Here is a 23,324-nt window from a genome sequence, read left to right on the forward strand (position 1 = left end):
TCTCAGTATTTTTTGTTAATATAATGAAGTCATGGTAACTAAAACAGCTTCAGCGTCTGGTGCCAGTATTTTTATTCTGTACTGTACTGTCTGTGTAATAACGAAAACATTTATTTCAGTGGAAAAAAGAAGTCCCAAAATTCTCAATTTCAACATTTTAAACAATAGGGCCCTACTATCTTTTTCTTGTGTGTTTTAATTTTTCTGATAATCAAATGAAGGCATAAGGCATTTTTTTTTAATCAAATGAAAATTAAACCCTTTTATTTTTTTGCCAAACAAACAGAGGTTTACAGTTAAAAACAAAAAATTGTGTGAATATTCAGTTTAAAAAGTTTTAATAATAACTAGTATTTTTTCCTACAATTAAATGATTAATCTTGTAGTAATATTTATTTTTAGCATTTAATTGTTTCATTTAAATTTGACAGAAATACAAATATATAAAGACGTACATTTTACTGTACGAAAGTAATACAAGACTTGGGTTGCCTTTTAGTTTCTGTTTTTGTATACAGTATGATATGATGCTAGTTTTCTCAGATGAATGGGTAAAATTCACATGAAGTGACTCTCACAGCAAGATATAATGAGACGCAGAGGCCAAAAATCACCACGAGTATCACGTGTGCTTCAGTATTTGTGTAGTAAACAAAACCGCGTCTCCGCCATTCATTTACACAGAGGTAGTGGAACATGCAGGATTCATATCTAAACCGTCTTTTTGCGTTTCAATATTCACAGACATTAGTGCATATCGCAATCCGAATTAAGTGTCAGACCAACTTTTTATTTATTTATCCAAAAATCGACTAATTCCTTAAGGGCATTCTGCACTATAGAGTAAATTCCGTTTTTATGAATGATCCTGTCCGTGTTTTTGCAGAGTAGAAATTATAGACGTGCATCCATGTAGAGACAGAAATGACATGCCGTCATGTAAATAAGAATAATACCATAAGGTTATTTAGTTTGTTTAATAAAAGATTATAGACCTGTATGGACCTGTTCTATAGGAAAGGTAATCTTAAATGACTTTTGTTGTAATATGGCGCTATATTGAAAATAGAATTAACTTGAACTTCAGAGGGGGGTGCGTTGGGGGGGGGCGAGTCGCCCGTGATATGTGATATATATATATAAATTTTTTGCACCAGTATCTTGAATTTTAGGGCATAACTGCATTTGTGGAGTTGTTGCCCTGCATCATATTTGTGAACAGTCGTATGAAATATAAGATGATGTACAGGTCTGGGGAGCGGGCCAGTGTGTTAACAGGGTTAAAATATTTTAATAGCGTTATTTTTTAACTCGTTGAGTTAACGCATTATACTTACAGCCCTAGTTTTTACATTTTTTACATTGAATCGGCACAATAAATTTAAGCCAATAAATAAATAAATTTAAATTTATGCCAACATTTGGATGTTGTGCTATTAACCCTTTAACTATCACTCCCATTTTTGAACACAGACATAAAAATGCACTATCCAGACTTAAATTTGTATAATTCATGAATGAAAAATTTTTGTACATTAGTGATTTTACATTTTCCGTGGTAATGCAATGTCTGATTTTTAAAATGCCTTTCAAAGGATGAATTTTGAGATTTTAAGTTTTGAGCTGATATATAATTTCTTATGATTTCTAAAACGTGATAGGGAAAAAGGCAATGAAGAAAGTCTTTTGTGACAAAGGTCAGAACTCGTTACGATGTAGATTTTTTAAGTTGCACTCTTGACATATATTAATCAATTACATTTCCTACATAATATGTAACACAAAAATATGGTAAAATATCTATTTAGAAGTCTTAGACCTTTCCAACGATGTATAGTTTGTCCTGATTAGATTAGGATTTATTTGTAATATGGTGACGTAAACTTAGGCGTCCCACGGAGGGGAGGGTGACAGTTAAAGGGGTTAAATATGGACAATTTCACTATCCTGTAACATACATTGTGTGGACCAGATTTTAACCATCAGCAATTGGATTGTGAAAAATTGACATTATACACACAGAAGGACAGGAGGGGTTGAAAGTTGTTTTCGACAGTAAATTTTTAATAAAAGATTCCAAAGACAATTTTTATTTTTATTTTACAACAATGTGCATCGATAAATCAGCACAATAAAATCAGGAATTATGAAAGTCAAGAGGGTGAATTTCGATGTCATGCCATTAAATTTGGACAGAGGTTTTTGGTCACATTGTAGGAGAGCATGTGGGTGTCTAGAATCCCAGGATTCTCCATCAGTGAAATAGCCAGTGCTGGGGAAGATACGACGGGCCTGCTCGGAATAAATCACTTTTCCATTGTGTGTGTGAGATGGGGCTGTGCAAGGCCAGATGAAGAAGAAGAAAGATGGAGGGACAGGGACGCTTCAGCGGCTTAATGGAGTTGTTTTCAGCCCCGGTGCTGCTCAATCTTGCTCTCAGGGACCCCACGCGTTCCGTCTGCCTTTTTAGTGCGGCTTTGCGAAGTATGTAAACCTCAGCTCAAACAGTTTGCATGCTAGTAAATATACCAGTTGGAACCATTGGTACGTTGGCTTGTGAGCTAGAGCTTGTACGAGCACTTAATTTTAATAGTCAGCACGTTATCCGGGAAATGTTTACCTTATGTAAATGACTGTCCAAATGCTGTGCAGCATCAGCAGCCTTTACCATTGCCAGATTCATACTGCTTGCAGTTTCATAAACTGTGCAAAAACAATCATATGCCACTTGCTTTAACACTATATATTCTAAGTTTTATTTGCTTTGTATGTGAATGCTCCAGAAGTATTAGGGTCCAGATAAGAAATTGATAAATCAACTGAGTTTAATTTTTACTTATTTGTGTATTTGCCATTTTAGTGATTGTGTTTTTTTTCTTATTTCAATTTTTGATTTCCATTTAAGTACATTTATTGCTTCGACTTCGAATAAAAATAAATCAGTCAATGGATTGAAAAATCAATTCAAAAATCAAAATTAACTAAACTGCCCGCTGTTCTTCAGAAAAATCCTTCAGATCCTACAAATTCTTTGGTTTTTCAGCATTTTTGTGTTCCTTTCCAATGAAGACAACTGAGGGACTCATATGCAACTAATACAGAAGGTTCAAATGCTCACTGATGCTCCAGAAGGAAAAGCAATGCATGAAGTGTCAGGGGTGAAAACTTTTGAGCAGAATGAAGATGTGTACATTTTTCTTATTTTGCCTAAATATCATAGTTTTTCATTTAGTACTGCCCTTCCAAAGCTACAGAAGATACTTACATGTTTCCCAGAAGACAAAATAAGTTTACTCTGATCTTCAAATTCCAAAAGCTTTCACCCCCTGACTCTTAATGCATCGTGTTTCCTTCTGTAGCATCAATGAGCATTTGAACCTTCTGTAATAGTTACATATGAGTCCCTCAGTTGTTGAGATGGATCTCAAAATCATACAGTCATTGTTGAAAAGGGTTCAAATACACAAGAATGCCGAAAAAACAACAAATTTGTGGGACCTGAAGCATTTTTCTGAAGAACAGCAGGCAGTTTAAGGGTTCAGGACAAACAAGGGACTCATGAACAACTATCACTAAACAAAAAAACACAGCTGTGGATCATTCACGTAACAACACAGTATTAAGAATCAAGTGTATGTAAACTATTGAACACGATCATTTTTATAAACTTAACTATTATTTTCTCTTGTTGACTGTATGTAAACGTCTTTTATGTGAAATATCCTATTGAGGTCAGTACTAAATAAAAAATAACATGTACTTTGTGTGATCCCTCTTATTTTGGTAAAATAGTTAACATTTTGCAGATTCTGCAAGGTGTATGTAAACTTTTGACCTCAACTGTATTTAATTCATGTAACAATTTATCAGTTGATTTATTGATTTTTTTTTTTTTTTTTTTAAACGAATTTTAAATGTAACATTTCTGACCACATACCATTTCAGTTGTCTGAAGCACCATTGGTTCACCGGCAACATACTTCTGGCAGAGCGAGTGCTAAAATCTAGTGACTTACTTTATTAGAAATGAGAGATGAAAGATTGAATGAAATACTATATTGTTAGCTGTGTCGTTGTCCTTATGCTGAGTTGCTGTTTCTAACAGGACTTATCCGCAGCAGTTAAAGTGAATAAGCCTCCAGCGAGCCTTAATGCTTTTTGCGTCAATGTAATTGTAAAAGCAGTCGGATTGCTTTGCTATTTCAGCGATGTGTGGTTGAAATGGCACACATTTCGCAAATTGAGTGAAACTTTCAATTCAGAGAGAGATCGCAGTGGTGGTCGGTAACAATGCTTTCTGTCTGTGTTCATTTCCCAGGTCTCACCGAGTCTGTCATTGCGGCGGCCTGCTCCAGAGTTGGACAGAGCGTTCTGCATTTGGACAGGTACAAGACACTATTAGTCCTTGAAACTCAGTTGGCAGTTTTCTTATTTCTGTGGAGTTTGATGTTCAGTATCTTTGAAATTAGATTTACGTAAACATTTGCGTTTATACGTTTAGCAGAGTCTTTTATCCAAAATGTCTTACAAAAGAGGAGCAACGGCAAAAAACTGAATGATGGTAAATAAATGATTCTTTTTTAGGAGGAACTACTATGCTGGAAACTGGGCAAGCTTCACATTTAATGGCCTGCTGTCGTGGATCGAGGATTATAAGGTCATTATTTTATCATTTTCACCCAGATACAAGTTTATGTGAACTGTACCAGCTAAATAACATTTTTAAAACTGATTTTTAGCAGTTTAAAGTAGTAGGTCACCTTGTGGGTTTGTAGCCAACGGTTGATTTTGGTTTATAATGTGTGTTCTCAGAATCAGCAGGAGGTACAGATCACGGAGTCGGAGCAGGTATGGAGGAGCTTGATTGATGAGGGAGAGGATGTGGTGCCTCTCAGCACTGTGGATTCCTCTATTTCCAACTTAGAAGTTTTCTGTTATGCCAGGTTAGTATTAATTGTTTTTCACTTACAACTCACACAGTCTAAAATTGGTCTTTTACAAATTCATGATGGCAGGTCCTATGTGTTTTGTCTCTTGAATGCACATATGCTTTTAATTTAATTGAATTTTAAAATATATGAAACCGTGATCTGCACTCACAAAAATAGTCTTCTTTAAGGCCTTCTTTATTGCATTGAAGAAGCCAGTGTTGAGTCTGAGGTGAAGGTTTGCGTTGTATTCAAATGGAAATAGTCCAGCAATTTAATGGAATATGTGTTTTTAGAGACTCAACATTGGCTAATAAATGACATCAATATAATTAATGATGTAAGAAGTGGGTGGAGGGATTGAATTGTTCAACGCACTGAAGAAAGCGTTGAGCCGAAACTAGTGTGTTTGTAAAATAAAACGCTAAAAGAAGACCATTTTTGTGAGTACGGATCATTGTTTCATATACTAAGTAATTTAATAGACTGACGCACCAAATAAAAATTAAGTGACGAGTGCAGTGCAAATGACTTTTGGAATTGAATATTAAAATAAAATTTCAGGTGACATTTTAAGGTATTGTGCGACATCTCAGAATAAGTAATGAATTGACTTTTAGGATAATTTAAATTTCATTTCAATTTTTAAGTGAAAAACAACAAAAAGACAGATAATACGTAAGTCAAATAATTAATAAAAAATAATGTTTAATTATATTAAATAGAGTCATAATAATAAACATTGCACAATTTTGCACATCTATGCAATGACTGAAAAATAGAGTGAACCTCAAAATCAAAAAATAAGTTCTCCACAAGGTGTGCAGTGTCAGAAAGATATTTTAAAATGACTGTCAGGACATAGATCAAGAAGAAAATGCATGTAACATCATGCAACAGAAGGTTAAAAATTAGAGCTGGTTATTGGCACAAAGTGCATGATTTGATTAGATTTAAAAGCTTATGATTTAATTCAGTGTGTTTTCAACATACCTTCTAATGTTGATTTCTGCTTATTTGGTGCTGTAACTAGTAGTAAAGAGGAGAAGATTATCGGTTTATGTGCCGCTTGAACTGAGGTGGCTACAACAATCTTGTCACACAGCAATAAATAACATTAAAGGAAAAGTCCATTTACAGATAATGTACTCACCCCCTTGTCATCCAAGATGTTCATGTCTTTCTTCAGCTGTAAAGAAATTATGTTTTTTGAGGAAAACATTTCAGCATTCTTCTTCATATAGTGGACTTTTATGGTGCCCCGAGTTTGAATTTCCAAAATGCAGTTTAAATGCGGCTTCAAACGATCCCAAATACAGTTGTAAACAGTCCCAGCCGAGGAAGAAGGGTCTTATCTAGTGAAACGATCAATTATTTTAATAAAAATAATACAATGTATATATACTTTTCAATGCCAACGCTCATCTTGTCTTACTCTGCCTGGATGTTTTTTTTTCCGGTTCATGACAGTTAAGGTATGTCAAAAAACTCCCATCTCATGTTCTCACTTCAAAATGGTCCTATATCACTGTTTTCCCTTTTTTGTTAAGAGTGTTTAATCTTCTTTGCATGTTCACTTGCGAAAATGCAATTGGAGTTTATTCAACATACCCTAACTGTCTACTAAATTGTATTTTTTTTAAATGACAATAACCAGTCGCTTCGCTAGATAAGACCCTTCTTCCTCAGCTGGGATCGTTTGAAGCCGCATTTAAACTGTATTTTGGAAGTTTAAACTCGGGGCACCATAGCAATCCATTATATGGAGAAAAATGCTGAATGTTCTCCTAAAAAAACATAATTTTCTTTACGACTGAAGAACGAAAGACATGAACATCTTGGATGACAAGGGGGTGAGTACATTATCTGTAAATTTTTGTTCTGGAAGTGGACTTCTCCTTTAAATTATACTTGTTTGTCATTTATAGTGAGGAGGAAGAGAAAGAAGAGGAAACAAAGGCCCCATTAACAAGTTGTCAGCCAGCGTCAGAAGAGCCCAACAGTGACTCTACAGAGGCTCAAGACACGGTTACAGGTGATGATGCCACAGCATCCGATGTTCAAACACAGAACGAGGAGCAGGAAGTCTCTGAGCCAAAAGAGGAGCAGCATACATCTGACATTTCAGAACCCAGCCAATCACAGGAAGAAAAAGAGTCGCAGGCAACTAGCAGCCCAGCAGATCCACCTGTAGAGGTGGAAAAGAAGATAACATATCAAAAGCTAGTAAAAGAGGGACGCAGATTCAACATCGACCTCGTCTCCAAGGTTCGTATTGCTTAAATAAATGTTAATCAGTATATTAGATTAAAAAAAGAAAATAATGGGAAACCAAGAACTGGTGAAAAGAGTTCAGACCCCTAAAGAGAGAAATAGGTAACCGTTCTGTCATTGTCATCGCATTTACTCCTGTATGTGTGAATAAATAGGGTTGTTATGGTTTTCTGTTACTCGTGTGTACGAGCATTGCCCACCAAATAATGTAAATAAATAAGCAAATCAAGAAATAAATATTTGCATTGCTCTGCCTTTTGCTGGGAAATAGAATCCCCAGCCCAGTTTGGGTTAAATTTAAGTTTCTCTAAATGAAAAGAAACGGGTTCATTTCATTTGTTTAAACTATTTTGTTTAAGTTTACCTTATTCAAGCCATTTAATTATTGTGAGCGTTAAGGTTTACATAGTATTATTTTATTGTTGTTTTTAAGAATAATGATGAATCCACTATTTTAAAGCATTCATTTTGCTCAACGAAAAGGAAAGATAACATCTTGTAAGATGTGCAGTGTAATCGGTAATGTCAATGTTGTCACAAGTATATTAATCGGCGGGAAAGCTTCAAACAATTAAAATGACTTTCTAAAACACCATCACGTACTGATCGCAGTCTGGCATCTAGCTTTAAATGAACTTAGATGGCAATGAAATGAAATTTATAGTGTTCTCTTTGACCCCCTTCAAAGTTGATGTATGCACGTGGTGCACTGGTGGATCTGCTCATCAAATCTAATGTGAGCCGTTACGCAGAGTTCAAGAACATCGGCCGCATCCTCACCTGTAGAAATGGAAAAGTGGAGCAGGTATGAAGTTGATCTTTTTCAATAAATCCTTTTAACAGAATCAAATAAATGTAAAAATTATCAAAAGGACAATTGATATTTAACATTAACTGACATTCTAGCAAAAATATTTTTTTATACATACATTTGTCCTATTGTAGGGTCACAATTATTTTATTTATTTATTTATTTATTTATTTATTTTCCCAATCCATAATTCTGTGTACTTCATGTTTTCCTCGTGACTGCAATGTATTTTAGGTCTAATATGAAGCAAATTATTAGAGCGGTTCAGCTAAGATAAAATGATTAAATTGATTTGCTGCTTGATTTATCCATTTCTATTTACTAATGTACCTGATAAGAGCTTTGACGCAAAAGGTGTTTCTCATTTCACTAAAAATATTAAATGCAGCATTGTAATGCAAAATCCATCTGTGTGAGTAATTCAGGGCCAAAGGTAAGCCGTTTTCTCACAATTGTTACATCCTCCTCTGTACCAAGTGTGTTATATGTGCATGTATACACATATATGTAATTACTTTAACCTGCTCTGTCCTGTTTCTTTCTCCCCTGAAGGTCCCGTGTTCACGGGCAGATGTGTTTGCCAGTAAGCAGCTGACTGTGGTGGAGAAACGCATGCTGATGAAGCTTCTTACCTTCTGTCTGGACTTTGAGCAGCACCCAGAGGAGTACGAGGGTATGACCCCTTGTGTTTGTTTCCCTGTAGCTCTCTGATTCACATGCAACATCAGAGATCCACCACAGACATTTACTGTAGATTTCAGGTCAGATTAGACATCTCTGTCAACTTTTGTTCTTGAAGTCAACATGAAATCAAACTTTTTTTTCCACTTTTTTTAAATGAATGTTTTGTTGTGCACAATTCATCAGTGCATGTTATTTTAAAGAAAAAATCATTTAAATATTTTCAGCCAAATTTATATACGCCTCCTACCCAAGCAAGGCTGTGTGTGCACAGGAAATATTATTGACTGAAATATCGTAGCCTAACATCCATGATCCAATCAAATGGCAGTACATTAAATCAAGCCCCATACATACATATACGTTTTCAGATGTAGGTGGTTTAGAAGTAAACTACTGAAAAAACATTGAAATTAGATTGATTAAAAAAGGATTTAAAGGTTATGTAAAATGAAGCAAAATAAATAAATTAAAAATTCAAGCAAATATAATTCAAGTGAAAATAAGAGTTTTATTCGATCTGTGCACTTTTCTCAAACCCAATTTTATGCTTTGGATTTTAAGCCAATTCCCAATCATGTGTTTTTCACAACCACAATAGGAATGGTAATCAAATTTATGCCGGTTGAAAAATGTCTAGTAACTTGAATGGAGTCTTCTCAGGGTTCGTACAAGGTATTTAAAGTCCTTGAAGTACTTGAATTTGACTTTTTGAAATTTAAGGCTTGGAAAACCCTTGAAAATAGCAATATTCCTGAAGAGGTACTTGAAAAGTGCTTGAATTGTTGAAAGTCAATGTATCTATGAAAGAAATGTTTAATTTAGTCTATAAGCACACAATCTGACAGTGACGCACAATGACAGTGTTGTGTAAACATGGCTGAAGTTGCGAAAAGACTAACAGATAAACCAAATCAATTGAGTCATTTGCACTGGAACCGCTCCGTTTGATTCAAACTCGTGACTTCGATCATTCATTTCAAGCGATTCACTAGCAAAAAACAGATCAAATTAAATAAGCCATTCATTTTCGAATTTAAACATTGCTTTCTTAAACTCTGAATCAGTTAAACCATTGAGTTGCAAAATGATTCACTATTTCGAAATGCCCCAATCATATCGCGAATCGCAAATCATTGTATTTTGATTGGAACAGGTTTGTGAATCATTTAGCGCATTGAATAATTAAAATCAAATGATTTGCGATACGCACTTTGAAGTCCTGATCTAAATCAAATTCAGACTGGGACTTCAGAGTGTGGATCGTGAATCATTTGATTTAGATCGGAACTTCTGATCACGGATCGCGAATCACTTGATTCAGATCGGGACTTCGGTGTGGGTTCGTGAATCATTTGTTTCAGAACAGTATTTCAGAGCGATTTTGCAAATCTATTTTCCTGTTCCAAATCCTTTAAGCAAATTAACAGTGGTTTTACTGTAGTAAAAGTGTAGTGTACTATTTCTTTTTTTTTTTAGAATTTGAAATGGAAGACATTGTTTGATAAGTGAGATCTCTGATTAAAGTCATTGAAAATCAGAAAAGTAGTGCTTGAAGTCCTTGAAAGTCCTGGAATTTAATTTCACAGTATCTGTACAAACCCAGTCTTCTGGTCTCATTTGCTTTCAGTTATTTTAACTGTACAAAACCAGTATACCATGTTTGATATTGCAAACTGTTATTTCTTTTCATATTATTTTCAGTTATTATAGTAATCATGAACACATTGCTTTGTAGCACTAGTAATTTTGCTGCTTACTTTTATACTTCTAGTTATGTACCTAAACCGATTAATGAATCTGAAGCATTCACAGAAAATAGCTTACTTCCTTGTTGCGAAATAAGGTGGATATTGCCCACTGAATTGGTTGCTGTTTCATGTTAAAGCTGTAGCTGTATTGACTTTAAGTCACACTGACATGAAGTAAATTGCAGCTTTTATGTTATTACACTGTTATTCAACATGCAATAATAACCACTTTGAAAATAAAAGAGCCTTTCATTTATTAGTGACAGGCCTAGCAGGAGGTCACATTATCCTTTTATGCTATAACGATGTGAAATTGTCCTTATTTTAGACTATTCCGAGAAACCATTCCGAGATTTCCTGAAGAACAAGAAGCTCACTGAGAACCTGCAAGACTTCGTCCTGCACTCCATCGCTATGGTGACGCAGCAGACCCTTACGGAGGAAGGACTAAAGGCCACGCAGCACTTCCTGAGATGCTTGGGTCGCTATGGCAACACTCCCTTCCTGTTCCCTCTCTATGGCCTGGGAGAAATCCCACAATGCTTTTGCAGGTAAACGATACAGGATACTGACTTTGTCAGGTCATTTCACATCAGGGTTATTATCAGAGGTGGGGGCATTTTATTTTATTTTGCTACAACCTTATTTATTTTTCCTCAGAAATGAACTTTAAAGCTGCAGTCTGCAACTTTTGGCGCTCTAGCGGTTAATAAACAGAACTGCATGCGTCTTGCGGAAGAACACTGTAGCCGCATCTGCTTCTCACCGTTTATGTTTATGATGAATCACGCAGGTACTGGGCTACTCAGCAGCTGTTCCTGCCAGAACCAGTCTAAAATGTCTGAATGTAAAAACTTTATTATAGGTGTACTATAATGATTCAGGATAAGCCAAAAACACTGTTTGGAAAATGGATTTATGACTCGCTTATTATAAAAAATTTGTAAATTTTGAACACAAAAAAAGTTACGGACTGCACCTTTTATTATAAATTGATCTATCTATCTATCTATCTATCTATCTATCTATATCTATAGCTTACATACCTGTCCTTTTTGAAGTGGCGATATCTTGGCTTTGTGATTTGTGCATACAGCAAATCTTGTTTTATGAATATGGGCAATTTCAAAGTGCTTATATCCAAAAGATATCTTCTTTCTTGCACAGCGTCAAAACTGTGCAGATTCTGATCACCGGTGCTGCTGGTTTCATGGCTTGTGTTTTGTTCACCAGTTTATGATTCCTTTTTTAAAAATAATTTAATTACAGTTGTTATAAAGTCAGGTCATGCCGAGTCATGCAGTTCAAGTGAAGTCAAGTCTTAAATCACTGGATTTCAAGTCAAAGTCAAGTCAAGTCATTTTCTTTATTTAGTCAAGCAAGTCACAAGCCACGAGTCAAGTCATGTAACTTGAGTTCTCCATCTCTGGTTATTATAGTTAAAACTACAACTAAAACCATAAAAACATTTCTGTTACTTGGGGAAAAAAATTTAATCTGAAATAAAATATTAAAATATGTAATTTTAAAAATGAATTTACATTTTAATTAATTAATTAACTATATAGACATAAAAAAAATTAAATCACAGAATCACAGAACAAAATTATTTTAATTAAAATAAAAACAATATAGTAGTAGATCATTTTAAGCATTAGTCATTTAAGCACCATAAGCATGACACTGACTCATCTCCGCAGTAGTGATGCACCTGTATGCATGTTTCATACGGATTACATAATCTGAGAATATTTCTTTTCTTTTTGAATTGGTTGAAAGTAGACATTTTACTCTGTATAGATATATTTTTCATGTCTGCAAGGCAAGTATACACAGAGTTTCGAAGTTATGCGTTTATCTTTATAGAGACCGAGACAGCAGAAGCGCATCCTGTTTGCGTTCATTATTTTACAAAAGCGCAACGTTTGTTGTTATTGTCAAATAAACGTAGCGTCTTTACAGATTCGAAAGATGTATGCTTCCCACGAGTCCTTGAAATCCTTGAAAGTTTGTGGATCTGAAAAAAAAAATTCAAGGCCCTGAAAAGTTTTTGAAAATAAGTATATATAGGTACAGGTCCTTGAAAGTGCTTGAATGTATTTTGTGCAAGAACATTTCTGGAAAAAATGAGATATTATTCCCTATTATTAAGGTCTGCTAATGTGTTATTTCACCAACACTTTGTGGCCTGTGCATATTAGCTTGCTTGATTTATGTTAGCTATGTGCATTTACGTGTTACAGTAACTTCCTCTCACTTGAAATGTGTCCCCACATTAAGTCCTTGAATTTGAGGGTATTGGACCTGGAAAGTCCTTGAAAGTTCCTTGAATTTGAAGTAAACCAAGGCTTGGGAACCCTGTGTATTACTTTTATCTGTATGACCAAAAATGACGGAGTATTTTAAGGGCAAGTGACCGCACTGGCACCTCCATCTGTCATGCAGTGAGTGCGTTACTATTCAGCTTCCACACTCCGCACTGACACTTGAATAGCGCACATTTTTCTATGTTTACATTAGCTTGAACAGCCATGTAAAGTTGCTACAAGATACATCTTTCAGATGAAAAGCTACATTTGAGGTCGATGAGTGATTGGTGAGCGTGTAGATGTCCTGCCCGATGAACTATATTATCATGTAGACCAGCAGTTAACGATCTGTCCGTCACAGACTGCATGACTTCGCCACTTCCTGTGGATATTTTTCCTGCGACTAATAAAATTTTGGCCAACCAAGCCTCTTCTCATCGACTAACGGTTAGTCGACTATTAAGGGCATCTGATCCGGACATAGTCTTTCACAAAACGCCATTTTCTCTGTTTTCTTTGTTTTTAGTTTGTTTAAAAGCAGAGGCTCTGTTCTTTCTTTTGACATATTGCATGCTCAGATATTTCTTATGATGTATTGCATGTATCAGTTTTCTGAAAATTCTGAAAGTTGTTTCTGGCAATTTTTTTACAGAGTTAATGGCATAGCAAAAAAACATGGCTGTTTAATCCTGATGGTAAAAAATGTCAAAAAATAATGACGTCTGGATGAAAACAAAAGTGGAACTCGGACAGAAAATGTGATATATCCCCTTTAAAACTGAACTCTAGGGTCTTTACAACTCAGTTTTAGCTCACACACTCTCAGCTCTGATAGGGAAGGGAGGAAGCAGGCCGTTAGGAGGAGGGTCAGAGCTCTGCAGGACCGTGAGTGTTTGCTTTTAGCACTTTGAGTCTGCTGGGAGCAGTGCTGTGAAACGGTGGCACTTAGAGACGAGCAGTCTTCAGCCGTGTGCCGCTGAGAGGAATCATCATCACAGAAACCATGAGCTGGCGTCAGGCCAGGTTACAGAGAACATCTCCCCAAAGACAAGCAGAGCAGTCGAGTGTTTATCTAAAATGCACATATGACTCCAGTCTCTGCTTTAAGCTCTGCTCTCAGAAAAAAAAGTCTGTTTACGTACATGTAGGGGATCTACAGAAGTCAATTTTGCTCAAAGGGAATCATTTAAGATTGAACAGAATCTCCGTATACAGCGGATCAATGAATCGGTCAGTGATTCATTGAGCGAGCCGTATAACATCAACACTGTACTGGATACTAATATCCAAAATATAGTGAAAACACTATTTCTTAGCACGGTAACAAGGTCGGCAGTTTAAGACATTAATTTATAAGCACAAAACACAAGATACTTCTCTTTTCAATATGAATAGGAATTTATTGGAAAAACCTAAGACATATAAACTAATCTAACACATAGACGCGCATTCACACATTCATACAAGTTGCAGAAAGAGAGAGAGATGAGGAAAGAATGAGTTTAGAAGAGTGAAAATGTGAAATCCCAAGTTTATAGCATACGTATATGCAATTGCTTAGACCTGAACAACCATCAATCATTTAATTAACCCTCGCGTTGAGTTTCTTAGTGAGGTTATTAAACGCTATATTAATGCACCAGTTCAGCTAGAATCTGGAGGTTGTACTTGCGTTGCCTTTGTGTTAAGGGGTTTCCTTTGATGACGTCGTTGCAGAAAGGGGTTCCCCAAGGTTGCTGATTGGTTGGAAGTCCGTGGTCGTTGGAGGTGATGTCTTGGGCGTTGGCTGGATGATGGAGTCGTGTACGCTGGTTGAAGTTTTGAGGCAGGCACGAAGTCTGAGACACGGCTTAGCGGCAAAACTTAACTTAGAACACGAAACTCTCAACGGAAAGAAAAGATTAAAGTAAAAGAAAGAAATGTGACGGTCTCCTCATGTTTTCGTTAGAGGAGTGGCTGGCGTGCAAGCCAGGAAGCGTTCAAAGAACGCAAAAAGCAGCGGCAAATTATGGCAAAAAGCATGGCTAAAAGAGATGGCACGAAGCACAAACTAAAAGCACAAGCTAAGAGCCTGACTAAAAGCAATGGTTAAACCAATAGCTAAAAGCTAAAGCTAAAAGCTAAAAGCATGGCTAGGAGCGATGGAAATAGCTAAAGCAAAATTTGATGGTGTCCTGTGGTTTTAAACTCAGCTTTGGACACATCCCAAAATGGTGTCTTGACCAATTAGATGTTGTCTTAACTCAGGATATTGCTATGTTTCTCCTCCCAAAACATAAATCAGCATGTTATCTTATCAGTCACATGGTCAGAATTTTCCCGCTCTTGCAGAGTATAATTTGGCCATGATTCCTATAACATGAATACAACACATTTGACAATGAATTGATTGGTGGAAACATTCAAAGCATGAATTTTCAAACTCATACATACCAAACATGAATATAAACCCTTAAGCTATTCAATAGTTATTAAAAAGGACATGCACAACGAGTGATTAGAACATAATAGACAAATGTGTGGGTGGCATACATAGCAGGGAGTTATGCAATGGTCTGATGTTCATTCATATGTCCTTTTAAGCATCGTTTTGGTGCATATTTAGGTAAAATGGACAGTCTCTGCCATTCTGTGAACTAAGGGCATGTTCTAAGGAACAAAGGAATTTAGAAGAAACTTGGTCTGGTTCTTGTCTTGGGTGGGGGAGCACCACCCAACAAAGTTTCCTCATGTGATGGTCCTGATGGGCTGCATCTTTGACCATTAATCTTGGGTTTCTCGCCCCAATATTGATAATCTCCTTCCTGAGATGGGATTATCAATAATTGTGTTCTTTTGTTTTAATGTTGCAAGTTGTTCAAAGCTGTGAAAGTTAGTTGGTTAGGCTTACTTCAGGCTGGCTGGCGCCAGGGTATCCTGGACAGATTTATGACGTGGTTCTGGGCCCCTTTGTGGAATTTGGCTCTTTGGTTTCAACCAAATGTTCTGATCGAATCTTCCATTTGTCTGATTCGCTCTGATACCCTACATACACATTACGTCAGTAAGGTTGTAAAGCTGATGTGCTAAAATAGATCAGGCCAGTAATATCTGAGCATTTGCCAAATGTCACTTATTATGTAAAACACGTCAGATAGACATCAGTATTTCAATTGTAGCCTATAACATATGTGTTTGATTGTGTCGGATGAAGTTTCTGAACAGTTTTTGCTGTTATGTAATCGTGTTCTGTGTTACAATTTGATCGTAATTTCACATAAAGGCAACTTAACCCTCCACCTCACAATTTAAGCTTGACGTGTTTCGTCTGAGAGATCTGCGAATTTTAATGCGCCTCCTCTTCTGTGAGGCAGATTAATTAGCATTTTTGATTTCCATAGTTTTCCACTAATCACCCTTGCTGACATTCAGATAAGCACGCTAGCGCACTGAGGCATGAACCCACCTGCAAGCTGTCCATCATCTGCGGAGGGAACGCAAGAAACAGTTGTCGCCGCTGACTTTATTTTTCTCCATGACTTCTTTTTTAAATGGAGCACTGAGTATTTATTTTTAATTGTCAGTCGTTACAAAATGGATGTTGTAAAATGCATCTCAAAAAAGGGGAAAGACCATGTTTGCTAAATAAGGAAATGGTTTACCTAAACATGACCAACAAGTGTAATCACCCTCATGTCATTCCAAATCTGTATGATTTTCATGCATAAAACACTAAAGGAGTTATTTTGAAGAATGACCTGGTTGCTCTTAGAGAAAGTGATTCAGGTCATCAAGCTCAAATAACAAGAAAGCACCATAAAAGTAGCCCTATGGGTCCTTAAAAAAAAACTTAAAATATCTGAAATTCAGTTTTACCAAATTTAAGGTCATACAATTCTTAAAGGGAAAGTTCACCCGAAAATTAAAATTCTGTCATTAATTACTCACCTTCATGTCATTCCAAACCTGTAAAACCTTCATTCATCTTCAAAGCACAATTTAAGATGTTTTTGATGAAACACAAGAGCTTTTAGTAAGAGAAGAAATTGTTGAAAAAAAAAAAAATTTTTGTTTTCTTTGCACAGAAGAAGTGTTCTCGTAGCGTCATAAAATTACAGTTGAACCACTGATGTCACATGGTTTATTTTAATAACGTCCTTACTAACTTTCTGGGCCTTGAACGTGTTAGTTGCATTGCTGTCTATGCAGAGAAAGTTCTTGAATTTCATCAAAAATATCTTAATTTGTGTTCCGAAAATGAACATGAGTCTTACGGGTTTGGAACGACATGAGGGTGCATAAATAATGACAGAATTTTCACTTTTAGGTGAACTATCCCTTTAAAAATCTTAAATATTTATATGAAACGTTTTAATAAAGTTTTCTTTCTTTTCATTATTGGTATCTTGGTCACACAGTAAACTGTTTGGCATTTAATTCAGCTAAGGAAAAGGAAGGAAAGACATGAAAAAAAGAACATTATTTAAAACACTGACTATATACGGTGCCTTGCAAAAGTATTTACACCCCTTCATTTTTTTTTCACGTTTTATTATGTTGCAGCCTTATTTAAATTACTTTTTTTTCCACATCAATCTACACTCCATGCATCATAGTGACAAAGCACAAAACAGATTTGTGGGAACTTTATTAACAATAAAATGTATTAACAATAAAACAGTGAAATAAGTAAGTTGCTAACTCAGTACTTAGCACCTTTACAACCTCAAGTATTTATGGGTGTGATGTGACAATTTTTGCACATCTGCATTTGGCAATTATCTGCCATTCTTCGCCTCGCAAACTCTGTCAGCTTTGATGGAGGCTGGCAGACATTTTCAGATTTCTCCAGAAATATTTGATTACGTTCAAGCCCTGGCTCTGGCTAGACCACTCAAGGACATTCACAGAGTTGTCTATAGTCCACTCTTGCTGTGTGCTTAGGGTCATTGTCCTGATGGAAAGGTGAACCTTCTTCCCAGTCTGAGGTTCTGAATGCTCTGGACTCGGTTTTCATTAAGGATATCTCAATATTTTGGTGCATTGAGCTTTCCTTCTAATCTGACGAGTCCCTCAGTTCCTGCCGCCAAAAAAAATCCCCACGGCATGAGGCTGATACCACCACACTTTACATACATAAGGCTTGGAATTGAGATTCATCAGACCAGAGAATCTTATTTCTCACAATCGGAGAGATCTTTAGATGCTTCTTTGCAAATTCCAAGTGGGCTTTCATGCCTCCACTGAGCAGGATTGAGTTTAGCCGCACCACCATACAGTAAAAGCAAGCAAGTAAAATGCATTCCTGTGATCAAAGCTAAATTTTCAGCATTACTCCAGTCCTTAGTGTCACATGATCCTTCAGAAATAATTCTAATATGCTGATTTGCTGTTCAATTTTTTTTTTTATCATTATTATTATACAGTTTTATTTACAATATTTAGAACAATTAAATAAATTTTTTTTCAGGATTCATTGATGAATGGAAAGATTCAAAGATCAGCATTTATCTGAAATAAAAAAAAAAGCTTCGTAACACAGTAGTGATAAAGTGATAATAAAGACAAAAGTTAAAAGTGATAATAAAGACATTTGTAGTGTTACAAAAGATTTCTATTTCACATAAACCTGAAAAACACAATAATAATAATAATAATAAATGTTTTTTGAGCAGCAAATCAGAATATTAGAATGATTTCTGAAGGATCATGTGACTGGAGTAATGATGCTAAAAATTCAGCTTTGAAATCACAGGAATAAATAACATTTTTTAAAATATATTCAAATAGAAAATAGTTATTTTAAATGGTAAAAATATTAAAAAATGTTTACTGGATCAATAAATGCAGGCTTGGTGAGCGGAAGAGACTTCTTTAAAAAAACATTAAAAATCTTACTGTTCAAATACTTTTGACTGGTAGTGTACATGATTTATTTTGAGATTATTTAGGTTTGTTCCGTATGGACATAACAGCATTGGTTTTGTTTGTTCAAGTCTTAAGATTAATTAATTAATTTTAAAATCTCTTCAGATACCATGGGACCGCTTTTAAAAATAAATAAATAAATAAATACCTAAATAACATTTCTTTAAATGGAAAAGAACAGCTTGGAATTCTTCAAAATATCTGTGTTCCACGGAAGAAGGAAAATCAAACAGGTTTGGAAGGACACAAGGATGAATAAATAATAAGAAAATTAGTTTTTTTTTGTGTGAACTATTCCTTTGAAGTCACTATGAAACTGAAGTACACTGAAAAAAAAACTGATGTAAAAAAAACTAATTTCACTCAGAAATTGATTTTAATTTTAAAGTTGTTACAAAATTTATACCGACTGTTCCATTTGGCGACATGAGTTATACAGTTACAGAATGTCAGAGCAGACAGGTGAGTCTACTAGAGAATTAAAAGCCTTAAATGAAGCACTACAGAGAGAGGTGACAGGAGGAAAGAGAGATCAAAGAGCGGGGTAGAAGAGAAACGAGACGGACCTCAAGAGGGGACAAAAGCGAGGGATTGAGAGACAAAAGTCAGAAGGAGAGAGCAAGCGAGGGAGGCGGGTTCATTCATCACGCTGATACCTGCTTGCAGGTGATAGATGGATAGATGGAGGTGCAAACTCAATAATGCTCACTCTCTCAGTTATTCACAGATCAGCGAGCAGCTCCGCTAATATAGTGATGAAATGCTTTACCGTCCTCACCCGCATTATCCCTCAAGTTTTGACAGCAGAGACTTTTTAATTTCTAAATAACCTTTGGCACTCTGACTGCCATCTTTCGTCTTCTGCGCGCCGTTCCGGTTCCCCCGTCTCGGTCGCCGGGATGTTTTTTGGAGCCGGCGCGATCCATTCAGCCCGGTAAACACATTTGGCCGTGACAGGTTATGATTTGCACCTGCGATCACGGCGCTCCAATCAGACAACAGTCAAACAGAAACAGATTGAGAGGACGGGGAAATGCATTAATTAGAGCCGATGATTGTCTTCGCCGCATTCCCTCATACGTTGCGTTTCCTCTCTGTCATCCGTTTTCCTCCCCCTTTACCGCGTGTTCTCGGGGAGCAATAAACATTTAATTTATTCAGATCCAAACAGGATTTAATTTTCGCAGAGAAAGGCCTGCCAGCCAGCATGGCGCTTTGTTTTCTTTTAATTATTGGCCAACCATTAGCCCCCCACTCGCCTTCCAGCACCCTAGATTACAAGCGAATTTGCAGGCAATGAACCTGACAGGTAAGTGGTCTTTGCTGCGTGTGGTAATTTTGTTTGTTTAGCATCTCCTGCACGGTAAGGGGATTTATTGTCGACGCACGCGGAACGCTAATAAAAACCTTCGCTTTTTTTCGGGGGCCTCCCATGGGCGCTCCGTCCCCCCCAAACCCGCTTTGGCTTTTGAGGAGGAGCGGCATGTCCAAATGTGGCATCAGGTTTTTTGTTGTTGTGTTGTGTTGCTTTAATCAAGCGAGTCAAGCTTTTCTTCCTTTTGTTTAATAGACTGAGATCTAACAGGTCACAAGGGATGCATTCAAGATTTTTTAGATTAATGGCTTCAATTCCGGCCCATTATTGACTATCTGCTGGGAAATTGTGCAGAATGTTTTGCTCTTTTGTTTGAAGAGGGTGAGCTGTAATTTTTGGGTTCTCATCAAACAAACTAAAATAGCCAAAAGGCACTTTTATTTATTATTTTTTATTTTTTTTGTAATTTTATTTCAATTTGCTTTTGTACAGTGACAAGAATAAGAATGTGAACCCAATGGAATTGGTTGGTTTTCTGCATTAAGTGGTCATAAAATGTCATCTGATCTTCATCAAATCACAAGTATAAACGAACACAATGTGCTTAACCCTCTGGTTGTGTTCGGATTCCTGTCGCGCTTGTGGTGTTCCCGGGCAAAAATGACTGGACTCCAAACAATTTCTTATAAATCTGTCATTATGATATATTATCACCAAATATTGGATTTAATTTTATTGTCAACTTGTTTTCTTTCATTTAGGACTGGTTTTGTGTTTCTATCTGCATCTGATTAATCGTAGGCCTCATTTATCTGAGAGTAGGTACCTTGTTTTTCGAGTGAAAAAAGCATTTTTTATGAATCATTTTCACAATATGAGATAAAAAAAGTATCACACTAGTGTACTTTAATGTTTAATCAGAAAGTTTGCATTTAAATGCTTTTATTTTTTTTACAAAATTGCCAAAAGTCACACTTGTGGTGTTCCCGGGCAAAATGACCGGATGCCAAACAATTGCTCGTAAAACTCTCATTATGCTATATATTATCACCAAATATTGGATTCATTCTTTTGTCAACTTGTTTTCTTTTATTTAGGACTGGTTTTGTGTTTTTATTTGCATCTGATTAATCGTAGGCTTCATTTATCTGAGAGTAGGTACCTTGGTTTTTGAGTGAAAAAATATATATATATATATGAATAGTTTTCACAATATGAGAAAAAAATTTATAAAAATTTGCACGGTTTCTCACACTCGTGTGCTTTAATGTTTAATCAGGAAGTTTGCATTTAAATGCTTTTATTTTGTACAAAATTGCAAAAAGTCACACTTGTCAAAAATTTCTGGCCATTGAAAGTGAATGGGAAAAACTGAAAGTAAGAGAAACGGCTAGTGTTCAGGAGCATGTTGTGCTTGCAACACAAACATCCATGCATACAAACTATTGTGAGTATTATACCCATTTCATCCTACCCTGAACTGCATGCAATATGCTTTTATGATAACCCTCTCTCTGTCTCTCTCACACACAAACACACACACACACACACACACACGCTCAAACTGCCTTGTCTTTAGCCTAGGTTTTGAGGCTTTCATGTTCTCACAGAGTAGACGAAGGTTTACAAACAAATGCTTCAGCACTGAGAGAGCTTCAGCTTGTTGTTTCATGGTATTGTCTCTGTTTGAGTGCAGTGTGCAGGATTTATATAACTGAAATATAACAGTTTTAGTTTGTTGTTTCATGAAATGTTATAATGTAAATAATCTTAATGTGTTCTTGTATGTCACAATGGTCAGATTTTTTTTTTGACAAGTGTGACTTTGTGCAGTTGTACAAAGTAAAAGCACTTCCTGATTAAATGTTAAAGCACAGTAGTGTTACAAACAATGCAAATTTTCATAATTTTTTTTATCTCATATTGTGAAATTTATTCATAAAAAATGCTTTTTTCACTCAAAAAAAATGAGGTACCTACTCTACTCTACTTTTGGATAAATGAGGCTTACAGTTAATCAGATGCAAATAGACACACAAAACCAGTCCTAAATGAAAGAAAACAAGTTGACAAAAAGATTGAATCCAGTATTTGGTGATAATATAGCATAATGAGAGATTTATAAGCAATTGTTTGGAGTTCAGTCATTTTTGACTGGGAACACCAAAAGTGTGACTTTTTGCAATTTCGGACAAAATAAAACCATTTAAAAGCAAACTTTCTGATTAAACATTAAAGTACACTAGTGTGATACTTTTTTTTTTTATCTCATATTGTGAAAATTATTCATAAACAATTTTTTTCACTCAAAAAACGAGGTACCTACTCTCATAAAAAATGAGGCTTACGATTAATCAGATGCAAATAAAAACACAAAACCAGTTCTAAATGTTCTAAAACAAGTTGACAAAAAGAATCAATCCAATATTTGGTGATAATATATAGCATAACAAGAGATTTATAAGCAGTTGTTTGGAGTCACAAGTGTGACTAGGTGAAATAAAACCCACAAAAATTAGGAAAATTCTAAAAAAAAAAAAAAAAAAAAAAAAAAAAAAAACAACAAGAAGAAAACAAAATTCCTGAGAAGTACTTATACCCTGTGTGAACAAAGCTTGTAAGTTTGAGTCCAATGCAATAACATTAACTAGTATTTTTGGGAAAAAGAAAATCTTCAGGTCAATTTGACCCAAACACAACCAGAGGGTAAAGCTAACAGCACATGAACTATTATAATCATCAATGAACACATCTCATTAAACATTCACAGTGCTGTGGGAACAGTAAGTGAACCTTACTTTGTTGACGTTACTTTGAGCCAAACTGTTTTTGTTTTGTGATGAGTTTATCAATATGTTCATGAGTCCCTTGTTTGTCCTGAGAAGTTGGAGTGAAAACATGTAATAATCTAATTGTTTCTGCCTATTTTAAAATTGAGAGAGAGTACTAATTTAAAAGGATAGGCTAATTAACCTGAAGTAGTGAGTCGGTGTGCATTTGTGCATAAAATGGGGTTAAATTCATCAATAATAAAAGTAGTTTCTTAATTTATCTTTAATTTAGTATAATTATCTTTAATTAATCTTTCAAATGTATTACTTACCTCAAATGTTTGCTCTATACTTAGTTTTTTGAAAGGTTGAATTAATGATCAAAAAGTGAAAGACTTTTAAATTGTTACAAAATAAATTGTTTCAAATAAAATTCCGTTCTTTTGAACTGTCTATTCCTCAAATTCCATTTCCACAACTGTTGCCAACAGTTATATTAATAAGAAATGTTTCTTATGCACCAAATTAGCATATATTAGATTTGTTTTCTTTTTTAAAACAGTAAAAATATTTAACA

General features: G+C 35.5%; 1 protein-coding gene across 1 annotated transcript in view; it reads left to right on the forward strand.

Moving 5' to 3' along the window:
- The window catches only part of chm (CHM Rab escort protein), a 72,228-nt gene that overhangs the window by 11,366 nt on the left and 37,538 nt on the right, over positions 1-23,324 (forward strand). Inside the window, exons 2-8 of the mRNA XM_051092978.1 lie at positions 4,319-4,385; positions 4,585-4,657; positions 4,813-4,943; positions 6,857-7,196; positions 7,891-8,007; positions 8,566-8,686; positions 10,774-10,996. Of these exons, the coding sequence (XP_050948935.1) occupies positions 4,319-4,385; positions 4,585-4,657; positions 4,813-4,943; positions 6,857-7,196; positions 7,891-8,007; positions 8,566-8,686; positions 10,774-10,996 (1,072 nt within the window). The remainder of the gene's footprint in view (positions 1-4,318; positions 4,386-4,584; positions 4,658-4,812; positions 4,944-6,856; positions 7,197-7,890; positions 8,008-8,565; positions 8,687-10,773; positions 10,997-23,324) is intronic.

This window comes from Labeo rohita, chromosome 21, assembly GCF_022985175.1.
Source record: "Labeo rohita strain BAU-BD-2019 chromosome 21, IGBB_LRoh.1.0, whole genome shotgun sequence".
NCBI classification, from domain to species: domain Eukaryota; kingdom Metazoa; phylum Chordata; class Actinopteri; order Cypriniformes; family Cyprinidae; genus Labeo; species Labeo rohita.